The sequence below is a fragment of the Bidens hawaiensis genome, unplaced genomic scaffold (genome assembly GCF_021521415.1).
Source record: "Bidens hawaiensis isolate Kalapana, Puna unplaced genomic scaffold, B.hawaiensis_p1.1 tig00025093_1, whole genome shotgun sequence".
Taxonomy (NCBI): Eukaryota; Viridiplantae; Streptophyta; class Magnoliopsida; order Asterales; family Asteraceae; genus Bidens; species Bidens hawaiensis.
Genome location: NW_027493991.1, coordinates 152,469 through 173,765, shown reverse-complemented (window position 1 = coordinate 173,765; position 21,297 = coordinate 152,469). Strand labels below are relative to the sequence as shown.

Here is a 21,297-nt window from a genome sequence, read left to right as displayed (position 1 = left end):
GAAATATTGTGCGATCGGAAGATCTTGTCACAAAACTAGTAATATTACCTTTTATTAACCTCAACTCGTTACGATAAAAGATTTCTGAAACAACTCGAATCAGAGAAGAACAAACTACGAGTAATATTATGCACTATATCAACTGAGTATCTCAGAAAGTAGCAAATAAAAGAGAAGCCCTAATTTGGGTTGAGACTTAGAAAGAGCGATAGCCAAAGAAGAACAACGGCTGTGTGAATTGAACCTTATCTTCTTTCTCTTGATAATATATTGTGTCTGCTTCCATGTGAGACTTGAAAGACCATGAGCCCAATAATTCTAAACAGCCTCCAAGAGTCCAAGCTCCAAGCCCATGGTAAAAAACCCAAAACAAGAAAAAACAAAGTGTTAGGCAAAAAAGATATAAACGCTTAAATGACTAGAAATGCACAACAAAAGCACTTCATATTTTTGACATCCCCCCTCAATTCTATCATTTAAACAAATCTAGCAAACCCAACATGTCACAAATTAACTCATGTTGAGATGGAAACAAACCTTTCGTGAAAACATCAGCAAGTTGTTCTTCAGAATCTGTCTTTATAATTTTAATCAGCCCGAAAGATATTTTCTCACGAAGGTAGAACAAGTCAACCTCGAAGTGCTTAGTCCTATCGTGAAAGACAGGATTTGCACTAATAGCAATAGCAGCACTGTTATCACAGTGCAAAGGAACTGACAACTCGACATCAACTTTCAGTTCTTTTAACAAGTTTATTAACCATACAATCTCAGATGTCACAGTACCCATGGAATGAAATTCTGCTTCTGCAGAAGAGCGAGACACAGTTGGTTGTTTCTTACTTTTCCAACAAACCAAAGAATTTCCAAAAAAATATACAAAACCCAGACACCGATCTTCTTGTGGAAAGACACTTTCCCCAATCCAAGTCAGCATATGCAGTTAATCCAACACCTCCACCCTTACTTAACAACACTCCTTTACCAGGAGATTTTTTTAAATATCTCAGCAAACGAAAGGCCAACTGCAAATGTGCATGAGTTGGACTATGCATAAACTGACTAAGGAATTGAACAGAGTATGATATATCAGGACGTGTGTGAGAAAGATAAATTAGCTTACAAATTAATTTCTGATAAACAGAAATATCATTTAGTAAGGTTTCATCCTTCTTACACACATTCGTTACTACATGATTTCCGATCAATTGGTGTATTTACCGGTTTAGAAGCAGTTAAACCAAACTCAGCTAAGAGTTCAACACAATATTTTCGTTGAGACAAACAAATCCTATTAGAGGACCTTAACACCTCAATTCCAAGAAAGTATTTAAGTAAACCTAAATCTTTAATCAGAAAAGACGTCTTTAACATAGACTTAATTTTGTTTATCTCAGTTTCACTGTTACCCGTTATGACAATATCATTCACATATACTAAAAGAATGATTAAAATATCTTTATCAGACTTTATGAACAAAGAGTAATCACTTTTACTTTGTTCAAAACCATAACCGATTAACACACTAACAAGTTTTTGATTCCACATTCGTGGAGCTTGTTTTAAACCATATAAAGACCGTTTCAGTTTGCACACTTTATTCTCATTTTTTGAAAAATAACCTTCATGAGGTAACATATAAACGTCTTCACTTAGTTCTCCATACAAAAAAGCATTATTTATGTCAAGTTGATACAAATTCCAATTTTTTTCAACAGAAAAGCTAATAACCGTTCTAACTGTTACCATTTTCACACCGGTGAAAATGTTTCATCGAAATCAATACCCTCTTTTTGACTAAATCCTTTAGCAACTAATCTAGCTTTATAATTCTCTATTTCACCATTAGACTTATACTTAATTATATAGACCCATTTACAACCAATGGGTTTTCTAGTTTTAGGTAAATCAACCATTTCCCATGTATTATTTCTATTTAATGCGTTCATTTCTTCATTCATAGCATTTTTCCAGTTTTCATCATTGCAAGCTTGTTTATAACAAGTTGGTTCAACACTCTTATTTAGAACAGACACCAAACACAAATTTTCAGAAAACAAATTTGAATAATTTAAGACCTTTTCTAGACCATATTTAACTTTACCCTCAATAATATACTCTTGCAACTTCTTTGGTAAACGCGTATTTCTAGTAGATCTCCTTACCGATACTAGTTCATTGGTATCAAAAGAATTTGAGCCCTCATGTCACACCCCGACCAATGAAGGCGGAAACGTCGAGGCGCGACATGATTGCTTATTGCACAACGACACTATAAAGTTACAATATTTAAACAACTCATTTAAATCCATATCATCATAAATAATACAACAATTGTTCATACAAAATGCCAAATAGATAAATAAACAAATAACTTGTTCTTTCATTTTCTAATATCCTAAAGCCAAGATGATAAGTTCCTTCAAGTAATCCAATCAAGCTAACATCAAACCTGTAACATTGCATAAAATAGAGTTTGTCAACACAAAGGTTGGTGAGCAATTTTCATAGTTTTGGATAATAAGTATATAGTATGAAATCCACAACTAGTATATGAAAACAATAAATAATAGCAGCAACTTAGATAATAAAACCGTCAATAAGAATACATTGACGAACCGTCAATAAGAATACATTGACGACAATAATGAAATCGTCAATAAGAATACATTGACGACACCTTTCTATATGGGGATACCATATATACTCGGAATTAACGTATGATCATACTTTGATGAAGCTACCCGCCTTAGCATTCAAGAGCCTACCCGCCTTAGCATTCAAGAATTTGCACATAATCATGTAAAGCATATAACACCAAATCGAGCATTTATTTAAGTAAACATATACAATAAGTGTTGTGGTATAAGACTCAAGTATAAATAATTTGAATTTGAGTAAGTATGCAATGCCACCCCCAAAAGGAAAGATGGAAAACGGGGGGATGAAAAAGTACTTACATTAACAAGTAACTTTAAAGATAGTGTCGTGAATAATCGGAGAGATCGGTTTAACGAGCAATACCTATATTAAACGGGTCATGTGTTAGTAGGTAGTCTTGGAAGGGTTTAAAATAAAATACATGACAAATAAAATAAATAAATAAAGTTTAGGATTTAAAATATAAATATTTGAGAAATTAAAGAAACGAGTTTTGTAAAATACGTTTACTCGAAACCGGGTCTCGGTATTCTATTCATTAGTTTTTTTTTCTTTTTTTTTACTCAACCTATGTTAAGTAATAATGTGGGTTAAAATGCAATATTGCAAAACCCTTAGTTATAAGAATACCAAAACGAGGTTTAAACGAGTGTTCGGGTTTGTCGGTTCGAGACTTGATAATTGACCAAGCTCAAAGTTAACTTCCCAAAATAATAAATGTTATGAGATAACTCAATAAAATCAAAATAGACTTAACCAAGTATGTAGTTCTATTGTGAAGAACCTTAACGTTCGTTAAGCGAGTATACGACTTTATCGGTCCGAACTTGTTATAAGATCAAGTTGGTTACCGACATGCCAAGTATGTTTAGAAATTAATTAAAATTGATTTAAAATATAATCTTGAATAAAAATATGAGTTTTGGTGGGTAAAAACACACTTGTGTGTCTTAAGCGAGTGAACTCGGTTTAGTTCGGTTTTTTTGGTTCGGTCCTTGACTCGAAATAAGACCGAGGATGGTTACTACATACCCAATTACCATGGAACTTGTAAAATAACTTATAAATAATAATACTCGAGTTTTACATTCAAAAAGTTAATAATAAAGCTTTTAAACAAAAGTTCGGTTTTTGGTTCGGTTCTCAACTCGGGATGAAACCGAGGCTAGTCACCATATACCCAATACCATGGAACTTGACAAATATGAACAATAAACTAAAATATGCAGAAGTTAAGCAAGTATAACAAGTTATATGGTTAGATTTGTTAAATATATAAACAAGGACTACAAAGTCCTCCATGTAACCTTGCCTTACTAGCCCGACATTTCAACCGGCCAAGACCGGAGAAATGAAAGACCGAAGGTAAACAAGGAGTTTATATATATATATATATATATATATATATATATGTATATATATATATATGTGTGTGTGTGTTGTAACATCAAACTTTAAGTATTGAGAAGTTAGTTAAAATGAAAGATTAGCTTATGAAGAACAACCTTAGAATTCAAGAATTTGAGAGAGAAATGAGGAAATGAGCAAGCACAAATGAAGAAGATGGGTGTGTGTATATAGGGTAAGTTGAATGGGTCTTTCATAAAGGGTGTTGCATGAAAATGGGTTGGTTATAGACCTAAGAAAGCACAAACTACAAATGGGTCCTTCAAATCTCCATTTTGGTAGTTTTAGTCCCTTGAGTTTGTTTTTAGCGTTTTCGGGGCATTTTAAGAACCGAAAAGGGTGTTTTTTTAGATCCAACAACTAGAAAACAAATATGTAACATAAAATTCATCATTTTGATAATATTGAAAGGTTCGGGATACAAAACAGGTCGGGTTTACATTAAAAATACAAGTATAAAATAACCCGAAATTAGCAAATGTCACACCTCAGGAGAGTATACCTCATCAGGTATTTCAACCTCATGATCTACAGGACTAGGATTATCCACCGATTCTGGCAGCTGCTGATTCACAGCCTCGCTGTCAAAAGGTGAACTATCACTAGGATGTTGATCATTGGCTAAAACATGTTGTTCCCCCTCTTCATCATCGGGAATTTTTTCACTTGCACAATCATTGTTTTTTTCAGAAAAATACATATTAAAAAAATTTTGATGATTTAAAGAAGTGTCAACATTAAGTTTCAAATCCTTAAGAATTTCAATATTTTTAAAAGGATAGATAGACTCATAGAATTTGACATCTCTAGAAATTAAAACTTGTTTTTTGCTTAAATCCCAAACTTTATACCCTTTTTGAGTATCAGAATAACTAAGAAAAACACATTTAATTGACCTTTTTTCAAATTTATTTGTATTATTTAAAACTTTACTAAAACATAGACAACCAAAATTGCGCAAGTGTTTAAGAGAGGGTTTAAATCCAAACAATGCTTCATAAGGAGACCTACCATTTAACACCGAAGATGGGATCCTATTAACCAAATAAGTTGCAGTCAAAACACAATCAGACCAAAACTTCAAAGGAACATTACTTTCAAATAAAAGAGACCTAGCAACATTAAGAAGATGTTGATGTTTTCTCTCGGCAATACCATTTTGTTGAGGTGTGTGACTACACGAGGTTTGATGCATAATACCATGATGCTTGATAAAATTTTCCATTTGAGAATTAACAAATTCTGTCCCATTATCACTCCTAAACATTTTTATGTTAACTTGAAACTGATTTTTTAGCAACTTAAATTTTTTTTGAATATTATCGAAAACCTCACTTTTATTTTTCATTAAGTATACCCATACAGCCCTTGAAAAATCATCAACAACAGTTAAAAATTATCTATATCTTTCTTTGCTTTGAACTCTATAAGGACCCCAGACATCTAAATGTATTAATTGACCAACCTTATTAGTTTTGTGATCACTAAAAGGGAACGGATCACGACGTTGTTTAGCTAAGTGACAAACTTCACAAGGATAAGACTCATCAATAGAACTAATACCTAGATCATACTTTAAGGCATTTAACACTTGATGTGCAGGATGTCCTAGCCTAGTGTGCCACATATTAACTTGATGAAAACTATTAAAACAAACTTTAAAGGCATTTGAAGACTCACCACAAAGATATAAACCATCAACTTGACTACTAGTCACCAGGGTTCTCTTTGTGAATAAATCCTGAGTATAGCAATTTGATTCATTAAATAAGACCAACACTTGTTATCCTTAGTTAACTTATAAACACACATGAGATTCACATAATATTCTGGAACTACAAACACATCAGTAAGAGTGACATCATTGTTTAGTTTAAAATTTCCTATTTTAGTTACCATAGCATTAGATCCATTTGGATGCTTCACACTAATATTAAACTCAGTTACATCTATAGCATCAAAAATGTTTTTGTCACTCATAACCATGTGCTGATTAGCACCAGAATCAACCACCCAACTAGAACTTAGGTTAGGTGTGCTATTACTGTTAAAACAAAATATATTTTTTCTAAAATTTTCACTTGGAAAATTTGACAAAAAATTACCTCCAACATTGAAGTTTTGTTGTCCTTCATCAGTTTTTTCATTTAACAAACCTAACAATTTAGACACTTGACCGGGAGTTAGGGTACTAACAGTAGAATTAGATGAAGAACCTTTAGTGGGAAAAGAATTACTCGAAGAAAACTGTTTAGAAGCAGGTTTAGACCTATTTGACTGGGGATAACCAACAATTTCAAAACATCTTTCAACCGTATGGCCAATTTTACTAAAATGAGTACACTTAAGATTTGGATTAGGACCTTTGTTAAACCTTTTCTTATTGTCAAAACTTTGAGTGTGTTTAGATAAGAAACCAACATTTTGCGATTGACCTTTGGAAGAACCACTAGAGAACCTGTGTGACTCTTCCCTAGATACAATCAAAAAGGCTGTTTTGACAGTAGATAGGTTCACGAGTTAACAGATTGGTTCTAACCGGCTGATATACGTCATCTAATCCCATTAAAAATTGCATGAGTGTAACATCCCGAAATTTTATTAATTTTATTACTTATTAATAGATGGGAAGTTTACTCGGGTTATCAGGAAATAAATAAAAGAATAGGAGTTGGTATGGGTCGGGCTAGTGTCGGGTAATGGAAGTGGGTTATGGACTTGGGTTAATTGAGATAGGTTAAATGAGAATGGGATTTCAGGGATATAAATACCCCCAAAATCCCAAAATATCTCATTTCTCACCAAACTCCCTAACACACACTCCTTACACCCTCAAAACTCACACATTCTAACCGATCTAGATTCGAAGCCGAGACCCGAGATTTGTTGATAGATCTGAGTTGGTAAGGTAAGAACTAATCTAACAAAGCTATTATTACTGAAAATGGTTAGGATTGGATGGGTTAACCGGACCCGAAACCCAACTGCCCAAATCGGACCCCTAAAACGTCGATTTTAGGCCGATTTGATGGTTGGGATTTGTAGGCGCCGATCATACGATTCCGTGGGTACCAAAATCGAGTTATTTGGCTAAGAAACGAAGGAGTTATGGGCAAACAGATCTGCAGCGCGACAACTTCGCCTGCAAGATTAAGTTCGCCTGATGAACTTCGCCTTCAAGCGTAACTTCGCCTTCAAGCGTAACTTCGCCTAAGGATAACTTCGCCTGAAGCCAAGTTCGCCTAAGGATAACTTCGCCTGAAGCCAAGTTCGCCTAAGGTTAACTTCGCCTGAAGCCAAGTTCGCCTAAGGATAACTTCGCCTGAAGCCAAGTTCGCCTAAGGTTTAACTTCGCCTGAAGCCAAGTTCGCCTAAGGATAACTTCGCCTGAAGCCAAGTTCGCCTAAGGTTTAACTTCGCCTGAAGCCAAGTTCGCCTAAGGTTTAACTTCGCCTGAAGCCAAGTTCGCCTAAGGATAACTTCGCCTGAAGCCAAGTTCGCCTAAGGTTTAACTTCGCCTGAAGCCAAGTTCGCCTAAGGTTTAACTTCGCCTGAAGCCAAGTTCGCCCGAGGGTTAACTTCGCCTAAGCCAAGTTTGATTAGAAAATAAATTATAAAGCGATGAGTTAAAGTAAGCTAATACTAGGCCACCAGATTAGGTCAGGCAAGTATTGATACGTGTAACTTGTACAGTTAGCCGAGCTCAGTTAAAGAAGAGGTTTACAGCTACCAGAGGAAGAAGCAGAGTCCAGGTGAGTTTCTAGCCCCGTTTATGTGTTATGTTTTCGGGGCTGTGTGCATACTCAATATGTTGTTAATACCCTTATCCTAAGAGATAAGTGTATGCCTTATGTGGATAAAGTGAAATGTATGAATGATTGCTTGATGGTACGTGAACGATCTTCGGATATTGCACATACTGTCAGGTTGTAACGCTAAGTTAAGGTAAGTATGATATGTATGCTTATGTGTATGAATGATTGCTTGATGGTACGTGAACGATCTTCGGATATTGCACGTACTGTCAGGTTGTAACGTTATAAATATGGTAAGTATGATATGTATGTTTATGTGTATGAACATGATATAGATAATAGAAGAAAGAAATGATAATGTATGGTTGTATGGTTACGAAAATGGTACCGAGCCCTAATAATACTCGAGGTATGATGTATGGTTGTATGGTAACGAAGAGGGAATCGAACCCTACTAATATTCGAAAACCAAGGGACCAGACCCTTATAATATCTGTGATGTTAGGGACCAGACCCTTATAATATCTGTGATGTTAGGGACCAGACCCTTATAATATCTGTGATGTTAGGGACCAGACCCTTATAATATCTGTGATGTTAGGGACCAGACCCTTATAATATCTGTGATGATAGGGACCAGACCCTTATAATATCTGTGATGTTAGGGAATCGAACCCTTCTAATATTCGAAAACTAGGGACCAGACCCTTATAATATCTGTGAGGTTATAGGGCGAAAGGCTCTTTAAAACGTATGATTATGAATGTAAAGTAAGTATGTAAGTAAGAAAGAAAGTATGCAAGTAAGAAAGAAAGTATGTAAGTAAGAATGAAGGTATGAGTACTTATGTGTGTATGAAAGAAAGTTGTGAGGCTAAGTACGTATGTATGTAATAAGGTATTGTATGGTATTGTATGATTAACTAGAACTCACTCAGCGTAGCTGACTTTTAGTATGCACGCAGGTGAGCTGATTATAGAGTTAGCATGAGGTTGACACACGGCATGGATTGAACGGCTGGCATCTGAAGAAAGAAGTAAAGATGTTTTAAATATAAAGTTTTGTGTTATGGTATCAAAGAAAAGATTTAATGTTTTGTAACAAATGATTGATGTTTTATATTCCGCGAAAAGTTTTAATAAACTCTGATTTGAAGAACTGTGTTTATGAGTAAATCCGACGCTAAAGTAGGGTCACCGGGTTCGGGGCCTTACAAGTTGGTATCAGAGCAAAGTTCGAGAGATTTAAGCATCCTACATTCTTAGACTCGAACAGAGAATGGGATTTAAGTAAGAAAGGAAAGAAGATGCCAGTTCAAGAATGCCATGTGTCGCTCAAGCAAGATCAGTAAAGGTGAAAGGTATGATTAAATGATATATGTTAATGAGAAAGAAAAGATATGAGAATGGTACGGATAGGAATAATTGATTGTTTGAATTGACTAACTACTTAAGTAGAACCAGCACAAATAGACTCATAAAAGGAAGTGTATAGGACACGGAAAGTAACGTGATCAGCTAATCACAACTGGCCACTGTTATTACCTGTTAGCCTTACCATCCTTGTACTAGATTGTTCCTTGAGTGATGATGTTTGTGTTTTCCCTTAGAATACTAATGGCTGGAGCAAAAAGGTTTGTTGGTAAGGGAGGTCACACTGGACGTCCTCTTGGAATACGCGTTGTCCGAGAACCTTCTGAAGAACTAGTTACTACCACGAAAAAGGATAAAAGTGAAACTTTGCAAGGACCAAGCAGCAATGAAGGGTATCAGCTGGATCCTGTTACTCAATTTGCCATTTCTTACGCTGTAGCTGCTGCAGAGAAGAAATTTCGTACTGACAAGTCTGCCGAAAACCATGCAAGGGCCACTGAGAAGGCAGGAGGAGACGGAAAGAAGGGTGATGATTATAAGGGAGGAGCGAAAGGAACCAAAGGATCTGTAGATGTCGTGGAGTATGCGGGGAAGAAGATACCAAAGGTCGCGGGAAGGGAAACATGCAAAGTGTGCGGGAAGATGCACCTAGGAGAATGCAAGGCTGGTCCAAATCAGTGCTACCGATGTGGGAAGAAGGGACACATAACTCGTGATTGCACCGAGAACCAGAAATGTTATAAGTGTGGTAAGTCGGGTCACTTAGCTAGGGATTGTGGGGGAGCAAGAACGGTGGGGGAAAAGAAGAAAAAGAACCCAACTCCAGAACCAGAGGAAGCCGATGAGGTGGATCCACGCAAAAAGAAGGCAAGGCAAGACGGGTTCACTGCTTGTGAAAAATGTGGGAAGAGACACCCCGGAGAGTGCAGAAAGGGATTAGGTGTTTGCTACAGGTGTGGAAGATCAGGACATTCCTCTGGGGAATGTGATGATTACCATAGGTGTCACAACTGTGGAGGACGTGGGCACCTAGCAAGGGATTGCAAGAAGCCAAAGGAAGGACATGAAGGAGAAAAGAAGGAGAAGAAATGGGCTACCTCTGCTAAGCGGTCTGGCGAGATGGTGACAACAACTGATGAGAGGAAGGCCAAGGTTGGGAACAAGGATGCGTGTAAGACATGTGGGCGAGTGCACCAGGGAGAATGTAAGACTGGGACAGACAGGTGCTATCGGTGTGGAAAGAGTGGGCATTATTCTCGAGAATGCCCTGATCGTCCAAAGTGCTTCAATTGCGGAAAAGCTGACCACATGGCTAGGGATTGCAAGGAATCAGGGGCGGTAGGTGCGAAAGGATGAAGACTTTGGGAAACGGCAGAGAGGAACACCTGATGAAGGAATAATTGCTTATCCAATGGTGTTATTAAGTTGCTTTTGCTTAAGGACTTGTTGTGTGTTAAGGTTTAAAACTTATGGTTATCAGTGACGTGTAATATATATATATTGAGTTTGGTTATGAATGATTATTATGTTGTGATGAAAGGTTGTTTTAGACAATAGTGTTAAAAGTACTAATCAAAGCCATTGGAGGTATGAGATGAGTTGTGGTACATCGAGGGTCTCATGGACAAGCTACCTTAAATAGCTAAAACGCATGACCACTATTCGATGACTGTAAAGTCAGAAGTAAGAAGGATAACTCAGAAAGCGAAGGCGATTCGATAAAGCGTGTAAATATAAGAAGTTTTCCTTTTATAGGGAATAAGTTAGGTTTCGGGGACGAAACCTCTTTAAGGAGGGAAGACTTGTAACATCCCGAAATTTTATTAATTTTATTACTTATTAATAGATGGGAAGTTTACTCGGGTTATCAGGAAATAAATAAAAGAATAGGAGTTGGTATGGGTCGGGCTAGTGTCGGGTAATGGAAGTGGGTTATGGACTTGGGTTAATTGAGATAGGTTAAATGAGAATGGAATTTCAGGGATATAAATACCCCCAAAATCCCAAAATATCTCATTTCTCACCAAACTCCCTAACACACACTCCTTACACCCTCAAAACACACACATTCTAACCGATCTAGATTCGAAGCCGAGACCCGAGATTTGTTGATAGATCTGAGTTGGTAAGGTAAGAACTAATCTAACAAAGCTATTATTACTGAAAATGGTTAGGATTGGATGGGTTAACCGGACCCGAAACCCAACTGCCCAAATCGGACCCCTAAAACGTCGATTTTAGGCCGATTTGATGGTTGGGATTTGTAGGCGCCGATCATACGATTCCGTGGGTACCAAAATCGAGTTATTTGGCTAAGAAACGAAGGAGTTATGGGCAAACAGATCTGCAGCGCGACAACTTCGCCTGCAAGATTAAGTTCGCCTGATGAACTTCGCCTTCAAGCGTAACTTCGCCTTCAAGCGTAACTTCGCCTAAGGATAACTTCGCCTGAAGCCAAGTTCGCCTAAGGATAACTTCGCCTGAAGCCAAGTTCGCCTAAGGTTTAACTTCGCCTGAAGCCAAGTTCGCCTAAGGATAACTTCGCCTGAAGCCAAGTTCGCCTAAGGTTTAACTTCGCCTGAAGCCAAGTTCGCCTAAGGATAACTTCGCCTGAAGCCAAGTTCGCCTAAGGTTTAACTTCGCCTGAAGCCAAGTTCGCCTAAGGTTTAACTTCGCCTGAAGCCAAGTTCGCCTAAGGATAACTTCGCCTGAAGCCAAGTTCGCCTAAGGTTTAACTTCGCCTGAAGCCAAGTTCGCCTAAGGTTTAACTTCGCCTGAAGCCAAGTTCGCCCGAGGGTTAACTTCGCCTAAGCCAAGTTTGATTAGAAAATAAATTATAAAGCGATGAGTTAAAGTAAGCTAATACTAGGCCACCAGATTAGGTCAGGCAAGTATTGATACGTGTAACTTGTACAGTTAGCCGAGCTCAGTTAAAGAAGAGGTTTACAGCTACCAGAGGAAGAAGCAGAGTCCAGGTGAGTTTCTAGCCCCATTTATGTGTTATGTTTTCGGGGCTGTGTGCATACTCAATATGTTGTTAATACCCTTATCCTAAGAGATAAGTGTATGCCTTATGTGGATAAAGTGAAATGTATGAATGATTGCTTGATGGTACGTGAACGATCTTCGGATATTGCACATACTGTCAGGTTGTAACGCTAAGTTAAGGTAAGTATGATATGTATGCTTATGTGTATGAATGATTGCTTGATGGTACGTGAACGATCTTCGGATATTGCACGTACTGTCAGGTTGTAACGTTATAAATATGGTAAGTATGATATGTATGTTTATGTGTATGAACATGATATAGATAATAGAAGAAAGAAATGATAATGTATGGTTGTATGGTTACGAAAATGGTACCGAGCCCTAATAATACTCGAGGTATGATGTATGGTTGTATGGTAACGAAGAGGGAATCGAACCCTACTAATATTCGAAAACCAAGGGACCAGACCCTTATAATATCTGTGATGTTAGGGACCAGACCCTTATAATATCTGTGATGTTAGGGACCAGACCCTTATAATATCTGTGATGTTAGGGACCAGACCCTTATAATATCTGTGATGTTAGGGACCAGACCCTTATAATATCTGTGATGTTAGGGAATCGAACCCTTCTAATATTCGAAAACTAGGGACCAGACCCTTATAATATCTGTGAGGTTATAGGGCGAAAGGCTCTTTAAAACGTATGATTATGAATGTAAAGTAAGTATGTAAGTAAGAAAGAAAGTATGCAAGTAAGAAAGAAAGTATGTAAGTAAGAATGAAGGTATGAGTACTTATGTGTGTATGAAAGAAAGTTGTGAGGCTAAGTACGTATGTATGTAATAAGGTATTGTATGGTATTGTATGATTAACAAGAACTCACTCAGCGTAGCTGACTTTTAGTATGCACGCAGGTGAGCTGATTATAGAGTTAGCATGAGGTTGACACACGGCATGGATTGAACGGCTGGCATCTGAAGAAAGAAGTAAAGATGTTTTAAATATAAAGTTTTGTGTTATGGTATCAAAGAAAAGATTTAATGTTTTGTAACAAATGATTGATGTTTTATATTCCGCGAAAAGTTTTAATAAACTCTGATTTGAAGAACTGTGTTTATGAGTAAATCCGACGCTAAAGTAGGGTCACCGGGTTCGGGGCCTTACAATGAGTTTGATTAATTGACTAAAATCATTAAAACCTTTTGAAGCCTGACAAGAACATGAGGGCAATTGTACCATGGCATCAAATTGTTTCCACATTGTGGTGAGCCTATGGTAATACTCAGACACGGTTGATCCATTCTGATTTAGAGAATTTATTTTTTGATACAAGTTAAAAACGACAGAACCATCAACCTTGTCATAAGTATCCCTCAAATCTTCCCATATCTCGAAAGCACTTTGAGAGTAAACTTGACCCACATAAAGTTCTTTAGAAACAGAATTTAAAATCCAAGTTAACACAACTGAGTTACACCTATCCCATTGATTAGCTAACACATCATTTTCAGTTGGTTTTATACACTTACCTGTAACAAATCCTAATTTATTTTTAACCTGTAAAGCTAATTTCATAGCATTTGACCAAACAGAATAATTCTCAGTGCCTTTCAATTTCATGCTAACAATAGACAAGTTACTCAAATCACTAGCATGCAAATATAGAGGATTACTAATATCAAGTTTACTAATAAGAACCTCATCATCAACACCACTATCATCCATTTTAACAGATTAGATAACAATTAGTAAGAATTAATACACAAAAAATAAAACCACAAACAAATGATGCACAAATATTCCTAGATGCCTAATGCACACAAGACCAGGCTATTATCCTCTGGTATCAACCAAATTATGCATAAATGCAAGAATAAGTAAGAAGTAAAAAGCAAGGAGTAAAGGAACAATCTCACCAAAAAACACCGCAATAATAGAACAGCCGTAACCTTCACTTAGGGTTACGTGCCGCCAGCAAATAATGAGAGAAACCGTCTTCAAACGTAAACCAGATCATGAAAAAAAGCCCAGAACGCCGTTAGGGTTTCAAATCTGAGAACCCAAATACACCATAAACAGATCCAAGCGGAAGAGCGACGGATCAGAGACTCAGAGCTCTGGTACCATGTCACAAAACTAGTAATATTGCCTTTTATTAACCTCAACTCGTTACAATAAAAGATTTCTGAAACAACTTGAATCAGAGAAGAACAAACTATGAGTAATATTCTGCACTATATCAACTGAGTATCTCAGAAAGTAGCAGATAAAAGAGAAGCCCTAATTTGGGTTGAGACTTAGAAAGAGCGATAGCCAGAGAAGAACAGCGGCTGTGTGAATTGAACCTTATCTTCTTTCTCTTGATAATATATTTTGTCTGCTTCCATGTAGGACTTGAAAGACCATGAGCCCAATAATTCTAAACAGCCTCCAAGAGTCCAAGCTCCAAGCCCATGGTAAAAAACCCAAAACAAGAAAAAACAAAGTGTTAGGCAAAAAAGATATAAATGTATAAATGACTAGAAATGGCACAACAAAAGCACTTCATATTTTTGACAGATCTCCTTGGGAAATCGTCATCAACTCACCTTCGACTAGTTGCAATCGAGCATCGTTCTTCTTTGTGAATAAGGTCTCCAGCGTATCCCACGCTTGCTTTGGGTATTCAAGTTCTTGAATGTGATCAAGAACATCATTATCCACCGTTGTCTTGATGATAAACATCGCCCGACCCGCTTTCACCTGCCACTTCCCGATATTACCGTTAATATCGTTCGCGGGTTGTCTCATCTCGGTACCGTTCATTACCTGTCAAAGATCTTGACCTTAAAGATAAGATTTAATACATGTCAGACCATTGTTTGTAGCTGCTTTGATTCAACTTCTTAATTCCTCCTACCATCTGCCATCGTTTCAGATTCTTTGATCGGTTCCTTTGTTACCACCGGAAACTCACGCTAACCTCTAATTGTGTGCACCAAAATTTGTTGAAAGAATGATGATGTAGGTTAATTCACGTGGACACAGAAAACATAATAATTTGTGTTTTTGACTTTTCTTCTAATCACGATTCCCAACCAAAAAGAATGTAACTAATTCTTTCCACACAATAATAAAACACTTTTCTTATCAGTTGCTTCAATCGAGCAACAAAAAGAAAACACTAACCCTTTTCGAACTTCCGAATTCTTTCTCTTGCGATGTAAAAATAATTCACAATTGTAACTTATAATAATTCTTGTGATGACGGCTAATTGGAGGTTTCAAACAGGATCTTCAATTATTTGTGGAAAAACTCAACACAAATCCCAAAGATGGGTGATGGTAGTGGACCTTAATTGCAAAACACAACCAATGTATATTAATTCACAAAAGACAAAAACAAGAACTTTACTTGTTTGCTTTAATTCAATCGAACACAAACGACTACGGCTGGGTTCAACGACAACGACTCCCGCAACTCTCCTTCTGACCGTGTACTTCTGTTTGTAACAAGGAACCTGTGATTGGATTCTTGGCCTCTTATGCCTTTGATTGGAAACTGCTACTTCAATCAAGACTTGCCACCACCGTTCGGAAACACGAGCCTGAATCGTTAGGCTTTGATACCACTTGTTAAACCTTAGACAAGTGAATCAAGAACACCAAAGACGATATTACATTAAACGTTTATATGACTCTTTTCATTAATAAGAAACAAGAACAAAATACTTTCTACCACACTAAAAAAACCTTTTGATGGGTTTATATAACACCCACAATTCTAATCCTACTCAAACTATGAAACATAATCATACTAGACTTCTAATTTATTTAATAATAATTAAAAGATAATTATGACACCAAGTTATTCAACTTGGTCCATGAACTTTTGATCTCCACCAAACCGCCCCTTGAGATCTTCCGTACCACCCTTATACTTTTCGCATTAACCATTCGGGTCCTTCAAGTTGGTATTGCACCAAGTTTTACATAAATATCCACAATAGATTAGAGAATGAGAAATAGCAAAGAGACTACTCCGATGCGAAGGAGTGGCGTGCCATATGTTGTCTTCCTGAGCCATGACATTTTGAGTGTTGTCATATGTTGTCTTCCTGAGCCATGCAGTTTTGAGAGGCGGACACTCCGACGGTCAAATCAATACAAGTACATGATAAGTAGCCATGTCAAGTTAAAGCCTCATTGCCTATGTGGCAATGAGGCTTTAACTAAGACATCTCTTTAACCCCACGTTGTGGTTTAAAATCCCATTACCATGATATAAAGACTCATCATTTCCTTCTTAAAGCATTTAGGCCCCATCATTTCCTTGTTAAAACCCCGTTACCATGTTCTTGTTTATCACCCAGGCCTTAACGCCTCATTACCACGCCACATCACTTTTGTCACTCTTGTAGAAGCCCCACAACTGGTAGCCTAAGACCCGGTCCTTTCTTCTTAGAAAACCGTGCTCAACCCAAACAAGAGGGGATAAAACCCAATTTGAGCCTAGAACCAATTTGTTCAACTCTACACTCGTCCAAACACTCAATCTGATTTAACCAGGAATAAGTCATTCTCGTATAAGAACTCAAGCTGATTTAGCTCAGAGTAACTCACTCGTTGGCCGGAATAAATTAATTTATATATTGGTTGATGCAGAACACCTGGTCTATTAAGTTGACCCGGCCCAATGTTTATTTTTATTTATATAGGGTTGTTTGGTCTTCTGTTGAAGTAGTTGATTATTTTTAATTAAGAGATTGTAAGCTTTATGCTTGTTAACCGAATCATTCGGTTCGAATCGTTAAATCATTTTGTTCTTAAGCCATTTGATTGCTAATCGAAACAGCATCATTGGTATTTTAAGACGGTATATTGTTAGACTGTATATTTGATATAGCAGTTGTTAAAACTTTCAATTAAAACTGGGGAAAACATCAAAATCACCTTACCTTAAAAAACGACCAAAACCTAGCCAAAAACGAGCTCAATTTCTGTTTCAGCAGAAAATACCAAATCAAGTACTCGTATTGTTATAGGCTCAAATCCACGAAGCTAGCTCGGTTCAAACTCATCGAATAACTGAATATCATTGACGCTCAGAATTAAAAGTTGAGTATAACCAGATCCATATCATAGCACAGATATTTTTAAAATGAACTCAAAATGAGACGAAAACATGTAAAAGAAAAACACAACACTAGCATAGAAAGTACAAGGTCATATGATATAATAACATGCATCGACATCCTGTAAACCCCCTTAGATCACATAAGTACCATTTATTCATCTCACTTGCCGCATACTAAACATGGTACCAGGAGGTTCAGAACAAAAACTAACCAATAAGATCATCTAAACACCATAGTCATGCTACTTTCTACCCTTACAAACAGGGCAATATACCGAATACTACGTTCGTATACCTTCAAATCTAAGTAGGTTCATATATAGTGAAAACGATACTTGACAATATCTTTGCCACGTGAAACACTTTGTTTTAAGTTTGTAATAATACCGTAAAAAAGGCCAAGTAAAACGGACCCGAGTTACCACAAGAGCAAAACTCACCGTGACCTTTTATAAAGGCTATACGCCACGGCCACAGTTGCCACCGCTCCAACCACAGCAGCAGCTGTAAAAACTTCGTGTTGCTCCCATTTTCTCGTGAAGAAGTCAAACCTGAAAGTTGACTTTTTCGCACCTGAATTATCATCTCTGCAGCATGAAAATCCATTAGCACCTTGACAACAGCCTCCAGTGTTTTCCTTCTCCTCTTTTGTGTTCTCCTTCACAATATTTCCATTCGCAAGTGTCGGTTCAACTACCTTGTCGCCTTTCTCAACAGGGGGAGCACCCATTTCACCCCTGCAGTTTATTGTATCGAGTTTCATCATGGTGATTTAATGTTAAACAATAATGCAAAATGAGTCGATTTAGGTTATAAATAATGATTAAAAAGGAAAAAATAATGGTACCTCCAAATCCTTTCTATGACCTCACCCTTCTTGATATGTTGGTCAAGCAATTTGGCCACATCATTTGGAGTAACGTAACCATACCTACAATACATGAATAACGCATATTATTAAAGAATAACGCATATTATTAAAGAAAATAAGAGAGAACATAATACTATTACTATGGTAACAAGTCATCTTACCAGTGTCCAGAAACTTTCCCATCCTGAACCTTGCTATATATAATCAGGTTCCCGGCATACTTGTGGCCCCCAACATGTGAACAAGCACTCACAAACACCTCATCCTTCAATCCTCTCACTCCAATCTCCTCATTGAACTTCTCAATCAAAACCGGTCCACAAACACCACACCTTTTATCTCGACTGTTGTGAGCGCACACAAACACATACGAACCGGTCACTGTTTCCTCTGTTCCTAAAGACCATGGTTTGCCATTCACAAGCACATCCTCCACAAAACTGTCAATGTTTGATTCTTCCAAGCCCCTTTAATCAACAAAATCAGTAAACAACTAACCTGATAATGAAATTACCACATTCTGAAGTGCATTTTGGTAATGCTTTACAAGATTATATAATACAACGACGTCCCTAGTTATTGTAAGAAAAAATCCAGTAAAATATGATGCGTAAATCCGTTCGAAAAGCTACTAATTCCAGTAACATTCACGGATTTTATCATTAATATCGTATTACACTCGTGGATATTAGGTAAAGAAATAGCAGTGAAACAAATATGCTAACTAAAGTATCTCTACATCAGAACAATATCACCAAATATCCGATCTAAGATTTCACTTTTCTAAACGTAAACACTCATAAAGATTTGCACATGACATCGAGCATCATTTTGCTTTAAAACTAGAAATCAACAGCTAGTGAATCAAATCTAATAGTAACAAATAAAAAAAGCAGATCAAACTTCAAATACACTTCCGATTACACATACATATGAATCATATATATGGAAATAGAAGCGGAACAAATCACAACTAAATGTCAAACTTAACGAACAAATTATATTCTAATAACTATGGTCTCTCTATATCAGAACTGTTACATACCGTTACATACTAACCAAACGTGTTAGGTAAAACACTCATAATGATTTGCACATGACATCGAGTATCATTTTGCTTTAAAACTAGAAATCAACAGCTAGTGAATCGAATCGAATAGTAACAAATAAAAAACGCAGATCAAACTTCAAATACACGTCCGATTACACATACATATGAATCATATGTATGGAAATAGAAGCAGAACAAATCACAACTAAATGCCAAACTTAAAGAACAAATTATATGCTAACTAAAATATCTCTATATATCCAACCTAACAAATTTCACTATATTAAACCTTTCATACTAACTAAACGTGTTGGGTCAAATACTTGTAACGAATTCGCACATAACACCAAGTCTCGTTTCGCTTTAAACTCGAGTAAAACGACAGCTCGTAAATCAAATCGAACAGCAACAAATAAAAAGCACATACATAATAATTATAAAACCCTAGCAAAAGTCAGTATACCTGTACTTAATCAGATCCGGAAAAATCAACACATCACCATCCGATAAACCAGTACCATCACTACTCTCACAGATCGTCAACAAAGTCTACAAACGCCACGTCATCAACAATCTCATAATCATAAACTCGCTAATTAACATTTAACAGTAAACAAACAGTGAGCCGTAAGCTAACCTTAACAGCGATATCGTTCTTACGGTCCTTAATAGCTCCAGCGAGACGCTTCGGAAGCGGATCCGATTCGGACGACTCAACGCGAGCAGGCCAGTCGTTGTGAGACTTGTAGCAGAGGAAAACGTGACGTCCGTACGGGTTAACGGATCCGGAGAGGTTCTCGGTGTACATCTACGACGGTGGAGATGTCACTGGTGCCGTTCTCCGATGTGGCGGCCATGCCGGAAATGGCAACGACGGTGATCGGAAAATAGAGGAGAGAGAGAGTGAGAGATATAATAAGATTGAAGTATTGAACGGCTGTGTTTAATAGATATTTTGCTTTTCTTTTTTAAAGAATAAACTCGCTGATGTTGCTTTTTGAAAAGGATAAAAGATTAAAAAATGGGTTTTAAAAGTTTAAAACCGGTCAAAGTCTATAATAAGGTTGGATATTGGGTAGGTTTGGGTTGAAGTTTTAATAAGATCCAAAGTATGTTATTAACAACATGTTTTCGATGCGCGCATATAATGTATATATGTGTGGGTTCTTGGTTGGGTAAAAGTGAAATTGCACTAATTTTGACGTTATTTTATTAATTTCATGAAAATAGCATTTAAAGTGGCGAAAGGTTAAGCAGACATCATGTGGTGGCATTGATAGCCGAAAGACAATGGTACATGCACCAATCTGCTGGGGTCCTGATGGTTGAGTGTTATGTGCTCTATGTCTAAGGCTTGATGCGAAACCACTATTGAGCCGGGGGGTCTCGCTGGAAGCAGCCTCTCTCTTCCTATGGAGTAGAGGTAAGGTTGTCTACATCTTACCCTCCTCATACCTTACCATAGTTTTGCTATTGATGGGATATACTAAGTACGATGATGATGATGAAAAGTATGTTATTATTGGTTTATTCCCAAACTCAAACTACCCACATTCTTAATGAGAGGTGCACAAATCGGGTTTCTTAAATACCCGGTTCGGGTATGGAACCGGGTATTGGAAAATCGGGCATTGGCAATATCGGGTCGGATTCGGGCATGGGTGTTAACCATAACCTATGCATCAGGTTCGGGTCGGGTATAGAACATAGTATTCTAAAACCGGGTATTTAATTACCCTATCTCGAGGTATTAAAAAAGCCCTATGTTTGGGTTTTTTCCGGGTGCTTTCCAGATATAGATTGGATTTTTAAGGGTTGCACTTTTTAAGGGTATTTTTGGGGTTATATTCAGGTAATTTTCGGGTATAGATCGGGTATTTGAAAACGGTTTCCGGTATTGGAAAAACCCGGTTCCGGGTATGGAACCAGTTCCGGTTTTTGGATATTATCAAGTACAAATCTGGTCTGGCTCGAGTACGGGTTTTGGTATTGAAATGCATAGCCTATCCGTACCTTACGGATAAGGTCGGGTAAGGTTCGGGTATTAAAAAGTCAGGTATGAAAAAA

The 21,297-nt window shown here is 37.1% G+C and overlaps 1 protein-coding gene across 1 annotated transcript; it reads right to left on the bottom strand.

The window, feature by feature from the left end:
• Positions 1–17,381: 17,381 nt before the first annotated feature.
• LOC143570834 (altered inheritance of mitochondria protein 32-like) lies at positions 17,382–20,038 on the bottom strand. Its single transcript, XM_077056378.1, has 5 exons — positions 19,868–20,038; positions 19,694–19,779; positions 18,341–18,646; positions 18,156–18,239; positions 17,382–18,045 (listed from the first exon to the last, which is right to left on the bottom strand). The coding sequence occupies exons 1-5, from the start codon at positions 20,036–20,038 to the stop codon at positions 17,745–17,747; spliced, it is 948 nt and encodes a 315-aa protein (XP_076912493.1). The 3' UTR covers positions 17,382–17,744.
• Positions 20,039–21,297: the final 1,259 nt, after the last annotated feature.